Raw genomic sequence first — 16,111 nt, forward strand, 5'->3', positions numbered from 1 at the left:
AAGAAATAAAAACCCGAAAATCACATTGACTTTTTTAAATAATTAAATTGCATTTATTACATGAAATAAGTATTTGATCGCCTATCAACCAGCAAAAATTCTGGCTCTCACAGACCTGTTAGTGTGTGTGTCTATGGTCCGTAATCACGGCGCTTTGGACGGTGCGGAAAACCCCCTCCGCCCAAAGCGCCACCCCCTTCTCTACACCCGGTGATTCCGGATGTGTTAACACATACGGAATCTCCGCACCCCATACATAGGGCCCTGTGATTTACCTTGCGGCGACGGAGCGTCGGCATAAGGTAAGCAGACAGGCACGTCATTTAGAACGCAGCAGCATGTCTGTAAACGCAGGGCCGCCGGATGCATGTTCGCACGCATGGTGGAGACGGGATTTCATAAAATCCCCTCCTACGCTGTAACATCTGGACGCGCAGCTGTACGCAGCGTTCAATCCGCAGCTAATCCGGATGTAATCCGGCACGTGGAAACATACCCTTAGTTTTTCCTTAAGGGTATGTGCACACGATGCGGATTTTGCTGCGGATCCGCAGCAGTTTCCCACGCATTTACAGTTCAATGTAAACCTATGGGAAACCAAAAACGCTGTGCACATGCTGCAGAAAAAAACGAGCGGAAATGCAGCGGTTTACATTCCGCAGCATGTCACTTTCTGCGGATTCCGCAGCGGTTTTACAGCTGCCCCTATGGAAAACCGCGGTAAATCCGCAGTGGACCTAGAATACGTGTGCACATAGCCTTAGATGCCCTCCTACTCTGCACTCATTTCCTGTATTGATTGCACCTGTTTGAACTCGTTACCTGTATGAAAGACATCTGTCCACACAATCACACACTCCAACCTCTCCACCATGGCCAAGTCCAAAGAGCTGTCTAAGGGCACTGGGGACAAAATTGTACACCTGTACAAGGCTGGGATGGGCCACACAGCAGGACCTGGTCAACCTGAAGAGAGCTGGGACCACAGTCTGAAACATTACCGCTAGTAATACCCTATGCCGTCATGGATTAAAATCCTGCAGGACAAGCTGCACACGCAGGCACGTTTGAAGTTTGCCAGTGACCATCTTGATGATCCAGAGGAGGCATGGAAGAAAGTCCGATCAGGTCAGATGAGACCAAAATGGAACTTTTTGGTAACAACTCCACTCGCCGTGTTTTGGATGAAAAAGGATGAGTGCAACTCCAAGAACACCATCCCACCCATGAAGCATGGTGGGGGAACCTCTTACTTTAGGCGTGCTTTTCTGCAAAGAGCACAGGACAACTGCACTGTATTGAAGGGAGGATATACAGTGGGGCAAAAAAGTATTTAGTCAGTCAGCAATAGTACAAGTTCCACCACTTAAAAAGATGAGAGGCGTCTGTAATTTACATCATAGGTAGACCTCAACTATGGGAGACAAACTGAGAAAAAAAAATCCAGAAAATCACATTGTATGTTTTTTTTAACATTTTATTTGCATATTATGGTGGAAAATAAGTATTTGGTCAGAAACAAAATTTCATCTCAATACTTTGTAATATATCCTTTGTTGGCAATGACAGAGGTCAAACGTTTTCTGTAAGTCTTCACAAGGTTGCCACACACTGTTGTTGGTATGTTGGCCCATTCCTCCATGCAGATCTCCTCTAGAGCAGTGATGTTTTTGGCTTTTCGCTTGGCAACACGGACTTTCAACTCCCTCCAAAGGTTTTCTATAGGGATGAGATCTGGAGACTGGCTAGGCCACGCCAGGACCTTGAAATGCTTCTTACGAAGCCACTCCTTCGTTGCCCTGGCGGTGTGCTTTGGATCATTGTCATGTTGAAAGACCCATCCACGTTTCATCTTCAATGCCCTTGCTGATGGAAGGAGGTTTGCACTCAAAATCTCACGATACATGGCCCCATTCATTCTTTCATGTACCCGGATCAGTCGTCCTGGCCCCTTTGCAGAGAAACAGCCCCAAAGCATGATGTTTCCACCACCATGCTTTACAGTAGGTATGGTGTTTGATGGATGCAACTCAGTATTCTTTTTCCTCCAAGCACGACAAGTTGTGTTTCTACTAAACAGTTCCAGTTTCGTTTCATCAGACCATAGGACATTCTCCCAAAACTCCTCTGGATCATCCAAATGCTCTCTAGCAAACTTCAGACGGGCCCGGACATGTACTGGCTTAAGCAGTGGGACACGTCTGGCACTGCAGGATCTGAGTCCATGGTGGCGTAGTGTGTTTCTTATGGTAGGCCTTGTTACATTGGTCCCAGCTCTCTGCAGTTCATTCACTAGGTCCCCCCGCGTGGTTCTGGGATTTTTGCTCACCGTTCTTGTGATCATTCTGACCCCACGGGGTGGGATTTTGCGTGGAGCACCAGATCGAGGGAGATTATCAGTGGTCTTGTATGTCTTCCATTTTCTAATTATTGCTCCCACTGTTGATTTCTTCACTCCAAGCTGGTTGGCTATTGCAGATTCAGTCTTCACAGCCTGGTGCAGGGCTACAATTTTGTTTCTGGTGTCCTTTGACAGCTCTTTGGTCTTCACCATAGTGGAGTTTGGAGTCAGACTGTTTGAGGGTGTGCACAGGTGTCTTTTTATACTGATAACAAGTTTAAACAGGTGCCATTACTACAGGTAATGAGTGGAGGAAAGAGGAGACTCTTAAAGAAGAAGTTACAGGTCTGTGAGAGCCAGAAATCTTGATTGTTTGTTTCTGACCAAATACTTATTTTCCACCATAATATGGTATAAAAATGATAAAAAAAAGACAATGTGATTTTCTGGATTTTTTTTCTCAGTTTGTCTCCCATAGTTGAGGTCTACCTATGATGTAAATTACAGACGCCTCTCATCAATTTAAGTGGTGGAACTTGCACTATTGCTGACTGACTAAATACTTTTTTGCCCCACTGTATGTGGTCATGCATGGTGAGATTTTGGCCAACAACCTTTTTCACTCAGTAAGATCATTGGGTCTCCCAGCATGACCATGACCTGAAGCATAGCCAGGGCAACTGAGTGACCCCATAAGGTCCTTGAGTGGATTAGCCTGTCTCCAGATCTGAACCCAATGGAGAATCTTAATATTTGGTACAGAAACCTTTGTTTGCAAATAGAGGTCAGACGTTTCCTGTAGTTCTTCACCAAGTTTGCACACAAAGCAGCAGGGACTGTGGCAGACTCCTCCACACAGATCTTCTCCAGATCATTCAGGTTTCGTGGCTGTTTCAATGGCAACATTGAGTTTCAGCTCCCTCTTAAGTTCTGTTTTTCTATTGTATCAAATACATATTTGATGCAATAAAATGCAAATTAATTATGTAAAAATCATACAATGTGATTTTCTGGATTTTTTTTCTTTTAGATTCGGCTTCACAGTTGAAATGTACCTATGATAAAAATTGCAGGTCTCTCTATTCATTGTAGGTGGGAAAACTTCGACAGTATATCATATACTTATTTCCCCCCACTGTATCCTGTAAATATATAATTTCTCAAGCCCCTACATATAAACTTGCACCCTTTAGTGCCTTTTATGTGGCACTAAAGGGTGTTAAGACTGGTTTAACCTTATATATAAATTATGTTTAAAAAAAAAACTACGCCCGGTCCCCCCTATTTTTGAAAACCAGCCAAGGTAGAGCAGACACTTGCGTGCTGATATTTTTTTTCAACACGGGGTGAACTGGTATGTCCTATACCAGCTCCCTGACCTAACCTCCGGAGCCCGCATCTTTCCCATCTGATGATGGCTGAATTATGGCCCTTGGAATAAAAAGAGGAAGAAAACTATAGCGGAGGGAAAGAAAAAATAAAATGGAAAATTGCCCAGTCGGGTAAGGATTAAAGACCCCTCTTGTGGATTTTTGGAAGAATGAAAAAAAAAAAAAACCCATGGTATATTTATCATCATACTTCTATAATGAACCTCCAAAGACAGAATAGTGGCGTTTTGGTGACAGGCTCTTGTTTTGATGCTTAATTGATAGTATGTAATAACAAATGAGGTTTATACAATAGAACTTGCATAATTTTTTGCTACTTTTTTCAACAGATTGAAATAACATCAAACTGGAAGTTTGTAGAAGACCTTTTAAAGAAGTCTAGTGCTAATCAGGTACTGATAATATTAAATTGTATTTTTTTTATAGCCCGCACTGGTGTATCTTTTGTGTACAATTGTTAAGAACCGTGATAAAGGTAGTAATAATTATCCTATTGTGGTTATACTTTACAGTCTGGAATCCTGGAGGACCAACTGCGGATGCATCTACAGTGCTGCCTGTCGTTATGTGACGTCTGGGAACCAAATCTAACAGTAGCCACTATACTGTGGGAGTATTACAGCAAAAATCTGGTGAGATGAAGCAAGATGGAAAAATGCATTAAGTATATGTTTTTATGGTAATATGAAAATGTACTTTAGAGTCATTGGTAACACACAAAAAAAAGTTTTGTGCTCTCCTGAGTGTCTATAAGCAGGGTTAGCCTGTTGTGTGCCTTTTAGTGACCTGTTTGAAAAATAGAATATTTCATATTTTAGGCTGATTTTTAAATAAAAAAAATAAAAAAAAAAAAACCACAAATATTGATAGACCATTTTCTCCCGTCTCTAACACTTTTGCTTAATTGTACATGCTTATTGGGCATTTCAATAAATTTGATCCCCCCCCCCCCCCCCTACGATTTTAGGCTGATTTTTAAATAAAAAAAAGAAAAAAAAAACCACAAATATTGATAGACCATTTTCTCCCGTCTCTAACACTTTTGCTTAATTGTACATGCTTATTGGGCATTTCAATAAATTTGATTTTTTTTTTTCCCCCCCCCCACGATATGTGGATTTTAATTGTCATGTTGTTGTTGCATTTGTTTTGCTGATATGGAGTTGGCAAATGAAAATAAAACTAGAAAATGTGTGGTCTATTATTTTTTTTTTTTTTTATCACAACAAACGATTGCTAAAAAAAATTAAATTGCGTTTCTCTTTCCAAAGAAATAATTTTTAGATGCTGAATTTTTCCCCCAGGAGGGGCTATTTATTTTTCACATTGCCCCCTCATGAGGCATTTTAACATATTAATACTTTTTTTATTTATTTATTTTGTTATTGTTGATTTCGCCTGTAATATGTGCTGGTGTATTAGGCTACTTTTCACACTTGCGTCGTGGGGCCTCCGACGCAATCCGTCGTTTTAGACAAAAAACGGATCCTGCAAATGTGCCCGCAGGATGCGTTTTTTGCCCATAGACTTGTATTGCCGACGGATCGCGACGGATGGCCACACGTCGCGTCCGTCGTGCACTGGATCCGTTGTGTTTTGGCAGACAGTCGTCACAAAACAAAATTCAATGTAGCGTTTTTTGGTACGCCGCGTCTGCCATTTCCGACCGCGCATGCACGGCCAGAACTCCGCCCCCTCCTCCCCGGGTCATAGACTGGGCAGCGGATGCGTTGAAAAACTGCATCCGCTGCCAACGTTGTGCACAATTTTCACAACGTACTTCGGGCCGGCGCATTGCGGCGGCCCCGTACCAACGCAAGTGTGAAAGAAGCCTAAGCCCCGGTTACAGGGGAATTTTAGCCTCCTGCCTGCATACAGCAGCAGATGAAGTTTCCTAAGATCCGGCATCTCCAACTGTGCCGCTGTGTCTTGTAAGACTGAACGCCTTCACTTCAGGACATAAAAGTGTACAAATTGTCTCGTAGGGCTGAACAGCAGTACCAGACACATGGACCTACACATGCAATGGTGAAGGTCATCTTTTAGAATGTACCTAATTAGTCATTTTACATTCCTCAGTTTACCAGCTAAATATAGCCTTTCTTCTGGTTTTCTTACTTTAGAATCCCTAAATGTTGTCTTGCCCTTTTTTTGTTCTAGAACTGTTTGTTTAACATATCCTGGCTAGGATTAAAATCCCTGGCCAGTGTCAGTAAAACGCCTTTCTCCATGCTGGAAGTTGTGAAAAGCTGTTGTGCGGAGGATCAGAGTCCCGACTTGTACAAGTCTGATAACAGCTACCTTATCTTCTTACGCATCTTGGCCCGGCTAATGAAAAAAGCCAAGGATAGTGCCGGTGCTCATCCTTGGAAGCAAATTAAAGGCAGGTCTGTATTTTTCAACCTGTTGAGTACCTGCTTGGTTGTTAATGCTGTTCCTCATCATGATAGTCATTTTATTTGGGTATTGGCGGTCATTTATAAAAATTGGTCAATTTCGAACAAATTTCTTTATACTTTTATCTAATTTTGTTCTTGCTGATTCAGGCGGAAATGCTACATGTAGAGTTTCTATCTGTTCTGACTTATTGCATGGATTGTTCTGTGCTCTTCTGTTGTGCATCACCTTACTATGTTGTATTCATCTCTACGCTAGAATATATATTGACTGGACATATTTGATTCTTTGACAGAATCTACTCCAAATTCCATCAAAGGAAAATGCAGGAGCTCACAGAAGTTGGCTTGCAGAACTTTTTTACGCTTTTTCTGTTACTGGCTACTTTAGCAGAGACCGAAGATGTCACAAGCCGTGTTTTGGACCTCTTACGTTTTCTAGTTCCTTCCAATCTTAGTTCTGCTCAGCAAGCTCTAATATGGAGAGGCAATTTTGCCTTCATACTAATTTATGTGGAGAAAAACTTGGATCTAAGTGTTTTGGCTGAAAATCTTTCCCACAGCTTTCGCGAAACTGCCAAAGAGTTCCTGGTTTCTAAAGGTGACTATGGCCAGAAACACACACACTGGACCCTGCTTTCCACATATGTCGATGGCGTCCAAGAGGTTTTTGAGACAAGCAGTCTTTTACAACTTTCAGAAGAAAAGTTACTGAATGATGGTTTCAGTATGTTGCTGCCAGCGTGTAGGGAGTCGGAGTTGAGTGCTGTTCTTCATTTTCTGCAGACAGCCATTGCAAGACTCAGGTAACAGAAAAGCGCAAATGTTTTTGTTGTAAGTCTTTTTTCTTTTTACTTAATAAGCATAAAATGTAGGATTCATTTGTGTGTCTATATAATTTTTTTTTATTTTTTAATTTTCGTTTCTGGACAACTTTTGCAAAAATCATGGTGAGCATTTTATGTAGACATTGGGAAACTGTAATGAATCCTAAAGATTATAGGTAAAAAAAAAAAAAAATTCTCGCTACAGATGGTATATGACACATTAGTCATCATAATTGTGCAAAGTGTAAAATCATGAAATTGACATTTCTTTAGAATATGCATTGCCCTGTTGCTCATTTTGCAGATAAATTCACAGACCTCCTCACTGTCCCCTATGGGGCTCCGAATATACATTTCCGATCTGTATGTCTTTTGAGTGTGGGAGGAAATCTGAGTACCCAGAGGAAACCCACATAAATACTAGGAGAACATACTAAACTCCTTGCAGATGTGGACCTTGGTGGAATTTAACCTCAGTGCTGCAAAGCAACAGCATTAACCACTGAGCCACTGTGGCTTCACCTATGAGCAGGGTGTGAATAGCTTTCACATTATTAGTAATGACTGAGTGCTAGTTACTAGAATTTGTCTAGGGTGCTCAAGTATACACAGAACATCGCGGGTGCTTGACTGACAAGTTCGAGTCCCTGCGCCCACATGTTTTGCGACTGTTAGACAACCACAAAACATTGGGGGATTGACTGACATACACGTGGAATCCTCCCATGTTTTGAGGATGTCCAATAGCTGCAAAATATGGAGCACTATTATAAGCGCTTCACAGCTGGTTCTTTTTCTCTTGTTCTTTGTTTTCACATTTCAGTGTTTAGTGGGAAAAATGAAGAGAATAGTTAAACATGTGTTAAACTTCCAGGTTAGATCAGGATTAAAGAGGATATAGAACATTGTGAGATAGAAATGACCCTGGCTGTGGAGCCGATAAGTCAAGCCTCTCTGACCCTTTAATTTCTCTGACTCTGACCCCTCAATTTCCTTGACTCCAACTCCACAGCACTGGTCACTACTGAGCATGGACATAAAGTGCAGCACAGATTCATCTCCACAGCACTGGTCACTACTGAGCATGGACATAAAGTGCAGCACAGATTCATCTCCACAGCACTGGTCACTACTGAGCATGGACATAAAGTGCAGCACAGATTCATCTCCACAGCACTGCCTCACTACTGAGCATGGACATAAAGTGCAGCACAGATTCATCTCCACAGCACTGGTCACTACTGAGCATGGACATAAAGTGCAGCACAGATTCATCTCCACAGCACTGGTCACTACTGAGCATGGACATAAAGTGCAGCACAGATTCATTTCCACAGCACTGCCTCACTACTGAGCATGGACATAAAGTGCAGCACAGATTCATCTCCACTAAAAGCCGTGGTCCTTACATCAGGAGCAAAACAGACATTTATAGGACATTTCATAACTTTCCCAAATTCTCATGAAAATATTTACAGCACATCTGCATTGTACTATTGTACCCAATTGTTATATATTTTAGGAGTCGGACCATTTTATACCGACTTCGACTTGATGAAAAAGGGACAATGACTCCTCAGCCCTGGAAATGACAAATCATGGCATAAATGTCCCTTGTAGAGTTCTGAAAAAAACAAAACTGCGGGGCTAGGGGGAAAAAAAGAGGACCGCAAAAATCTAATATAAAAAATGAATAAAAAAAAAAACAAGCCAACCTTATTTCAAGACATCACCATGCAGATCACAGAGGAAGGGGAATATAAAGAACCTGACATCCAATAATGAATGCCGTTTCTTTAGCGACTCTAGGTGAGATTAGTGGTTAGCCATAAGGCTGTGTGCACACGTTGCGGTTTTTCCCGATAAAACCGCAAAAAAACGCATACAATAAGCATCCTATCATTTAGAATGAATTCCGCATGTTTTGTGCACAACCGCAGCATGTTCATTAATTTTGCGGGTTTTTTGCGGATTTCCCACTACAAAATGCATTGGGAAGTGTCCGGAAGAAACCGCGGCAGAATCGCGGCAAAAACGCATGCGGATTTCATGCAGAAAATGGCCGTTTTTTCTCAGGAATTTTCTGCGAGAAATCCTGAACGTGTGCACATAGCCTCAGACGATTTCACCACTCTAGTATTGAGCAGCTTCTTCCACAGACACATACATTGTAACAGAAAATGCTAATGCAATTATACTTTGCACTTTGACCTAGTTGTGTTCTGCTTTTTGATGAAGTTGGACATAACATTTTAAAAGTAAGAAGTTATCTTTTTAGATTATTTTTTTTAGTACAATTTTTAATGTAACAATTTTATTACCCTAGCACAAAGCCTAATCCTAAACCAGTTCCTATCCTAGTTAGAAGTAGAAATTGTGTAAATGTAAAAGCAATTCTTAGAAGATGAGCAGCTCGCTCATTACTATCGTGTCAGCTGCTGCTTATGCAGTTTGTCGCAAAATGCTACTCTGCATAGGCAGCAACCGAGATAACAAGCTATGTTGAGCAGGCACTCGCCGATCACTTTGACAGTAATGCCTGCTCCCTCGGGGGTGGTAAGGAATTTGCACCTCTATAGACTTTGGCGATAGGGGCAATGGTTCCTTTAGTGCTTGCCCACCCGGTCATCCCTCTGCACCATTGCCCTTTCTCTCCTTTTTTTTTTTTTTTTTTTTTTAATATAAAATTGTATACACAACATCCCTGGGCTATGGCAGCAATAATGAAAACGTGAATAGTTTATGTTGCTGGCTGCTGCAACTGACCTGTAAAATGTGTGCTCAAAAAGAAAGGTTTCTAGTATAAAGTCACCTGGCTGCGTAAGAACGGACAGTGACAAAGTCATCAATGTGTTGTGTAAGAACATTAATGATGGACATGTATGTGGGTCGGCGTGTGAATACGTATAGTCTGGATGACAGACTTTTTCTTCTAAAGTTTAACCTCCGATATTCTCCTTTTGGATATTACAAGGATTTCTAATTTCTTTTGGAATATTCCCGGTGTTTTCTGCATGTCAGATGCAAGGCTTATTTAAAATGAAAAGAAAGCTGGAGCAATTTTCTTTATTCCATTTCAGTCTCCTAAGGCCTATTTCCCCTGGTGAGCAGATAGCGGTAGGGGGTTTAAGGGAATTCAGCTCTCTGCAAATTAATGTCTCACATCATGAAAATTCAGGAGCCTTTTTTTTTTTTTTTCGTATCTTGAAAAGTAATACAGAGAATGTGAGTATTATTTCTTGCCAGCGGGTAGAAGATGAATGATTTTGTCACAGTTTTACTGCTTGATGAGCAGTGTCCTGAGGGTCAGGCTTAACTCTGTGTCACTATGCTGCTCATTACTCTTGAGCTAAATAAGGGCTGATTGGATCTAAATTGCCTAGCACATGGGCCACAGATGAGCTCAGCGAGCAGGGGATGACCTGCTATTCAGGTGGGGAGTCACCCTGGTGTGCAAATGCTGCATTAGAGCACCGTGGGAGAATGAGAGGCTGCCAGCAAAAGAAATCGAAATCTAAAAACTCTTTGAAGCTGAGATGGAAGAATTTTGAAGTGTAGGAAGTGACAGGTTGATGGTACTTATCAGCTTTGGCTGGATTAGAGAACAGTGTCATCTTGCTTTTATAATGACAGTAGTCTAAAGCCGGCTGCTAACTGCTTGGCGGTGCGGAGGAGCCGTTGATGCAGTCTCTTCAGCTTCTCGTGATAGAGGGGTGCTTCAGGATGTTTAAGCCTTCTTAATAAAATGCCGCTGTGCAATGACGGCAATTAGCCCCTCTAGCCTAAATAATGTGGTAATTTTGTTTGACTGATTTATTTTCTTTATATACAATTAGTTGTTGGAAACGTATACAGTCGTCACCAGACTCCTTTATCTAGTGTAAACAGATTCCCTGTCTGTAAAGGTACCTTCACACTAAACGATATCGCTAGCGATCCGTGACGTTGCGGCGTCCTCGCTAGCGATATCGTTTAGTTTGACAGGCAGCAGCGATCAGAATCCTGCTGTGATATCGCTGGTCGGGGCTAGAGGGCCAGACCTTTCTTTGGTCGCTGGCTCTCCCGCTGACATCGCTGAATCGGCGTGTATGACACCGATTCAGCGATGTCTTCGCTGGTAACCAGGGTAAATATCGGGTAACTAAGCGCAGGGCCGCGCTTAGTAACCCAATGTTTACCCTGGTTACCATCCTAAAAGTAAAAAAAACAAACACTACATACTTACCTACCGCTGTCTGTCCCCGGCGCTGTGCTCTGCACTCCTCCTGTACTGGCTGTGAGCGTCTGTCAGCCGGAAAGCAGAGCGGTGACGTCACCGCTCTGCTTTCCGGCCGCTGTGCTCACAGCCAGTACAGGAGGAGTGCAGAGCACAGCGCTGGAGGACAGACAGCGGTAGGTAAGTATGTACTGTTTGTTCTTTTTACTTTTAGGATGGTAACCAGGGTAAACATCGGGTTACTAAGCGCGGCCCTGCGCTTAGTTACCCGATGTTTACCCTGGTTACCGGCATCGTTGGTCGCTGGAGAGCGGTCTGTGTGACAGCTCTCCAGCGACCAAGTAGCGACGCTGCAGCGATCCGGATCGTTGTCGGTATCGCTGCAGCGTCGCTTAATGTGAAGGGGCCTTAAAAGTCCCACGAAAGGTACAGTCACATTAAGCGACGCTGCAGCGATCTAGACAACGATCCCGATCGCTGCAGCGTCGCTGTGTGGTCGCTGGAGAGCTGTCACACAGACAGCTCTCCAGCGACCAACTATGCGAAGTCCCCGGGTAACCAGGGTAAACATCGGGTTACTAAGCGCAGGGCCGCGCTTAGTAACCCGATGTTTACCCTGGTTACTAGCGTAAACGTAAAAAAAAAAAAAACACTACATACTTACATTCCGGTGTCTGTCCTCTCCAGCGCTCTGCTTCTCTGCACTAAGCGCCGGCCGGAAATCAGAGCACAGCGGTGAGGTCACCGCTGTGCTTTCCGGCTGCTGCGCTTACACAATGCAGAGAAGCACAGCATCGGGGGACAGACACCGGAAGGTAAGTATGTAGTGTTTTTTTTTTTTTTACATTTACACTGGTAACCAGGGTAAACATCGGGTTACTAAGCGCGGCCCTGCGCTTAGTAACCCGATGTTTACCCTGGTTACCAGTGAAGACATCGCTGAATCGGCATCACACACGCCGATTCAGCGATGTCTGCGGGAGGTGCAGCGACGAAATAAAGTTCTGGACTTTCTGCTCCGACCAACGATGTCACAGCAGGATGCTGATCGCTGCTGCGTGTCAAACACAACGATATCGCTATCCAGGACGCTGCAACGTCACGGATCGCTAGCGATATCGTTCAGTGTGAAGGTACCTTAAGTGTTGTAAGGATGAAAGGGAACAGGGGAAAAAACTAACAAACTTCAAAATCACATCCACCAAGTCACGATACACTGTGTTTGAATCTACGGGCAAAGGGAAATGTGCATGATGAGGATAGAATTGAACAGCTATTGGCCAGTTTTAACCTAGCGTATATAAAATGATCTGTTTTTCATCCAGAAAAAAAAGGCTAACAATTGTTTGTGTTTTGTCATCCATTTATTCGTTTTTTATTACGTTTTGGCATCCATATATATATATTTTTTTAATAAAAGACCACTTTACAAGATAAAGTACAGCTTCCTATGGTAATAATTGTAACGGATCTGAAAAAAAAACATGTCTGTATGACATCTGTTTTTCTTTGTATTTTTTTTTTTTATTAAACCATTCAGATTTAATAGGCAAGTCTGATCAGAAAAAGATGAGTAGTGCATACTTCTAATTTTTTTTACATGCGCAACATCTTCTGTCTGTAATAACGCCCATGTCAAAACTCCCCTTGAGTAACAGGTATCTCCTTGTGTGTGTACAGGGAGAGACTTGAGCCTCTGGCAGCAGGTGGGGAAGAATACTTTAAACTAGTCTCCCTTGTGGCTCGTCCCGACTGCTATGAAAGTATCCTTTTCTCTGAAGCGCCAGAGCGTTTCAGAGTTAAAAATATATAGCGGAGAGCCTGCATCTACCCTCTGATTCAGTGCTGCCCGTGGATCAGAGAACCTGTATCAGCTGTCATGTACACTTTAATAACATTTAAAGAAAAGCATTCCAATAAACACATTTTTAATGCACTTTTTAAAAAAAATTAACACCACAAATCCGTAAATAATCTATATGAATAGCAGGGTGGATAAAAATCTTGATTTTTTTTAAAAAAATCAAAAAAATCAGATTTTTTTTTATTTAAATCAGATTTTTTTGATTTAAATCATTTGATTTAAATCAGATTTTTTAATCAAGTTGTACACAAGCAAAACTTTGTCTTTTTGCAAATCTAATTGTTTTACACAAATAAAAATATTAAAACAGTTGATTATGAAACCTAATAATTTTTATTTGCACTATTAAACACTCAGAATTGAACTACAGAGAGTAAGTACTTTTTAACAATAGCCTATCTCTAACGTTTGAAGTAAGCAAACATCTTCAGTGAATACATCAGTCCTTTAAGCCTACTGTTTATTTAGGACTTTTAATAGGAAAACCAGTTGTCCTGCTTTAGCAGTTCCTAAGCGGTTTCGGACTGTTGTCGTGTGCACAAAACCAAATGAAGAAAACAATCTCTCTACTCCTGCGGATGAAGCCGATGCAGTCAGTAGCTGAGTAGCTAGATTTATTATCTTTGCTGGAAGAACAAGTGATTGCGACTTCCACCAGTCCAGTGGTTTTAGTTCATTAACGACGTTATCTGCAAACATGTATTTTTGAAATGGTGCAGATTCACACTTCAATTTCAGCACAGTTGCCACAATGTCATGGTTAGTATTGGCGAGCCACTCCATTGCAGAGTTGATTTCCGCCTCAGATAATTTTTTCCCTCTGTAGATGGGATGCAAGATATTGGCTAAATAGTGTTCTTCTTTTAATGCTTGGTCCTTGCGGTGCTGTATTGCAACCTTTACATTGTTTGAGAGGTTCAAGCGATCTAGAGAACCTTCTAAATCTTTCCAAACTTCTGTGGCATCAGCTATGGTTGCAGTATCTTTCTGCATTTTATCCAACGCAATCGATATTGGCTTTAACCTTTCCAAAAGGTCCTCGGCATTTCTCTTCACACCAAGATTTAATACTTTGCTTCGTATATTAGCATCAATTTTATCCCGATGTGTTTCGCAAATGGACAGTAATTTTGACCAGTTGTTAATAAACATTTCCAAGCAGTCAGCCAAGGTATTCCATCTAACATCTTGTGGTAGAACCAACTTCAGTCCTCCTATTTCCTTGTAGGTTGCATGTGCAAAATGATTATTGCGGAAATATTTAACAATTTCTACAACATGTTCCTTGACACCCGAAATATGCAGGTCTTTTGCCAAAAGATGCAACAAATGGGCAGAACAACCGTATGTAATGACATTTGTGATTTGTGTCATCCTCATGTGCCAGTTCCGATCGCATTTTTGCCACATTGCTTGCGTTATCAGTAACTAAGCTCCTTACTTTACATCCAAACTGTTCTTGGCATTGGTGAATTGAGTTCTTAGCAATTTCAAGTAAATATTCAGCAGTATGTGAATTTCCAGATGTGTCGATTGTGTCTGTAAGGTAAGTTTCACCATCTTCTGTTGTGACACAAGTGCAAATTATGGGGTCGTTGTGGATGTTGCTCCAACCATCCAAGCTCATGTTAACAACCTTGTCTTTCAAATATTTTGTACAAGCCGCTCTTTCTATGTCGTATACAGCCTGAAGATGTTTTCCTGAGATATCAAATCTACTTGGTGGTTTGTAGCCTGGTCTAATTCCTTCGATCATTTGTACAAACAATGGGTGCTCAACTAGTCGGAAAGAAGAATTGGTTGCAAATATGAATTTAGCAATTAATTCATCAAAATGTTCTTTCTGGCTCGTCGTAGTCTTTAAGATGAATTTTTCTACACTTTGCACGCAAAGTTTTTTTTTTGGCTGCTTTGTTGAAGTTGTACCCAGATATTGATTGTCACGTGCAGCACAAGCCATATTTGACCCTGAAAGCACAGAAATTAAAAATATAAATCGACTGCGTATTTGAAGAAATATAACGAAAATATTTTGAAACAAACTTTTTGAACAATGTAATGGTCCTCGTCCTATAAGGGCTGTCTCAAAAGTTATGCTACTCAAGTTTTCCGGTGAAGTTGCTGTAATACTGGTAACTAATATTTTTTTAAAAAATGGTCAATTTGGCAGACTTCAAAAGTGAATTGCAGCCTACAATAAAAAAAAAAATAAGCGTATACACACTTTATTTTTACTTAAAGGACATGTGCACCTTTATTTTTTAAGGTGCAGTGTGCACATGTCCTCCCCCCGCAGCTCTCTTACCTCCGATGTCAGCGCTGCGGGGATCCGTGGCTTCGTTCTGCCCGTCCGCGAGCGCGCCTCCATTCATTTCATTGGAGCGTGCGGCCCGCTGACGTCACGCCGCTGGATCACTGCGAGTAGGCCGCAACCGGAGGACGGGAGGCGGACGGTCAAAACGAAGCCACGGATCTCAGCGCTGCGGGGATCGGAGGTAAGAGCGCTGCGGGGGGGGAGGACATGTGCACCTTAAAAAAATAAAGGTGCACATGTCCTTTAGCGTTAATTTTCTGTGAAATATTGCCTTAACATAAATTTAAATTCTATACTCCAGAACTACTAGTGCTAGAAATTTCTCTTTTCATAGACTTTAACCATCCCAGTAAAATGTCTGTTAAAAAAATAGGTTGTAATTGCCAGACTTACTAGTACTAGGCTCCTGGTGCATAAGAAGCTGTGGGGGTTCATTGACATTAGTTGTATCACTATCAACATCTTCATTTCCCTTCTGGTTGCAGTTTTCATAATGTGATTTCAAACGGCAAACAAGTCCTTGGATATCCTTTTGACAGTATTTGCACTTTGCTCTTGCACCTTTCTTTCCAAGATCTGCTGCTGGCATCTCAACAAAATGAACCCAAATAGGGTCTCTCTTACGACCTGCCATGGCTCACACAGATCACTTATGAAGTTTGATTGTTACTACAGCCAAGTACTGCTGACTATCCAACAAGTTTGGGCATGTCAACTGAATGGAAAAAGAAACTAAACCAAAAGTGAAACCAAGCTAGAAGT

At 41.8% G+C, this 16,111-nt stretch overlaps 1 protein-coding gene across 1 annotated transcript in view; it reads left to right on the top strand.

Annotated features, from left to right (window-relative positions):
* The window catches only part of MMS22L (MMS22 like, DNA repair protein), a 196,258-nt gene that overhangs the window by 90,049 nt on the left and 90,098 nt on the right, over positions 1-16,111 (top strand). The window contains exons 10-13 of the mRNA XM_069726334.1: positions 4,062-4,124; positions 4,245-4,364; positions 5,893-6,119; positions 6,425-6,934. Coding sequence (XP_069582435.1) covers positions 4,062-4,124; positions 4,245-4,364; positions 5,893-6,119; positions 6,425-6,934 — 920 coding nt within the window. The remainder of the gene's footprint in view (positions 1-4,061; positions 4,125-4,244; positions 4,365-5,892; positions 6,120-6,424; positions 6,935-16,111) is intronic.

This window comes from Ranitomeya imitator, chromosome 5 (assembly GCF_032444005.1).
Source record: "Ranitomeya imitator isolate aRanImi1 chromosome 5, aRanImi1.pri, whole genome shotgun sequence".
NCBI classification, from domain to species: domain Eukaryota; kingdom Metazoa; phylum Chordata; class Amphibia; order Anura; family Dendrobatidae; genus Ranitomeya; species Ranitomeya imitator.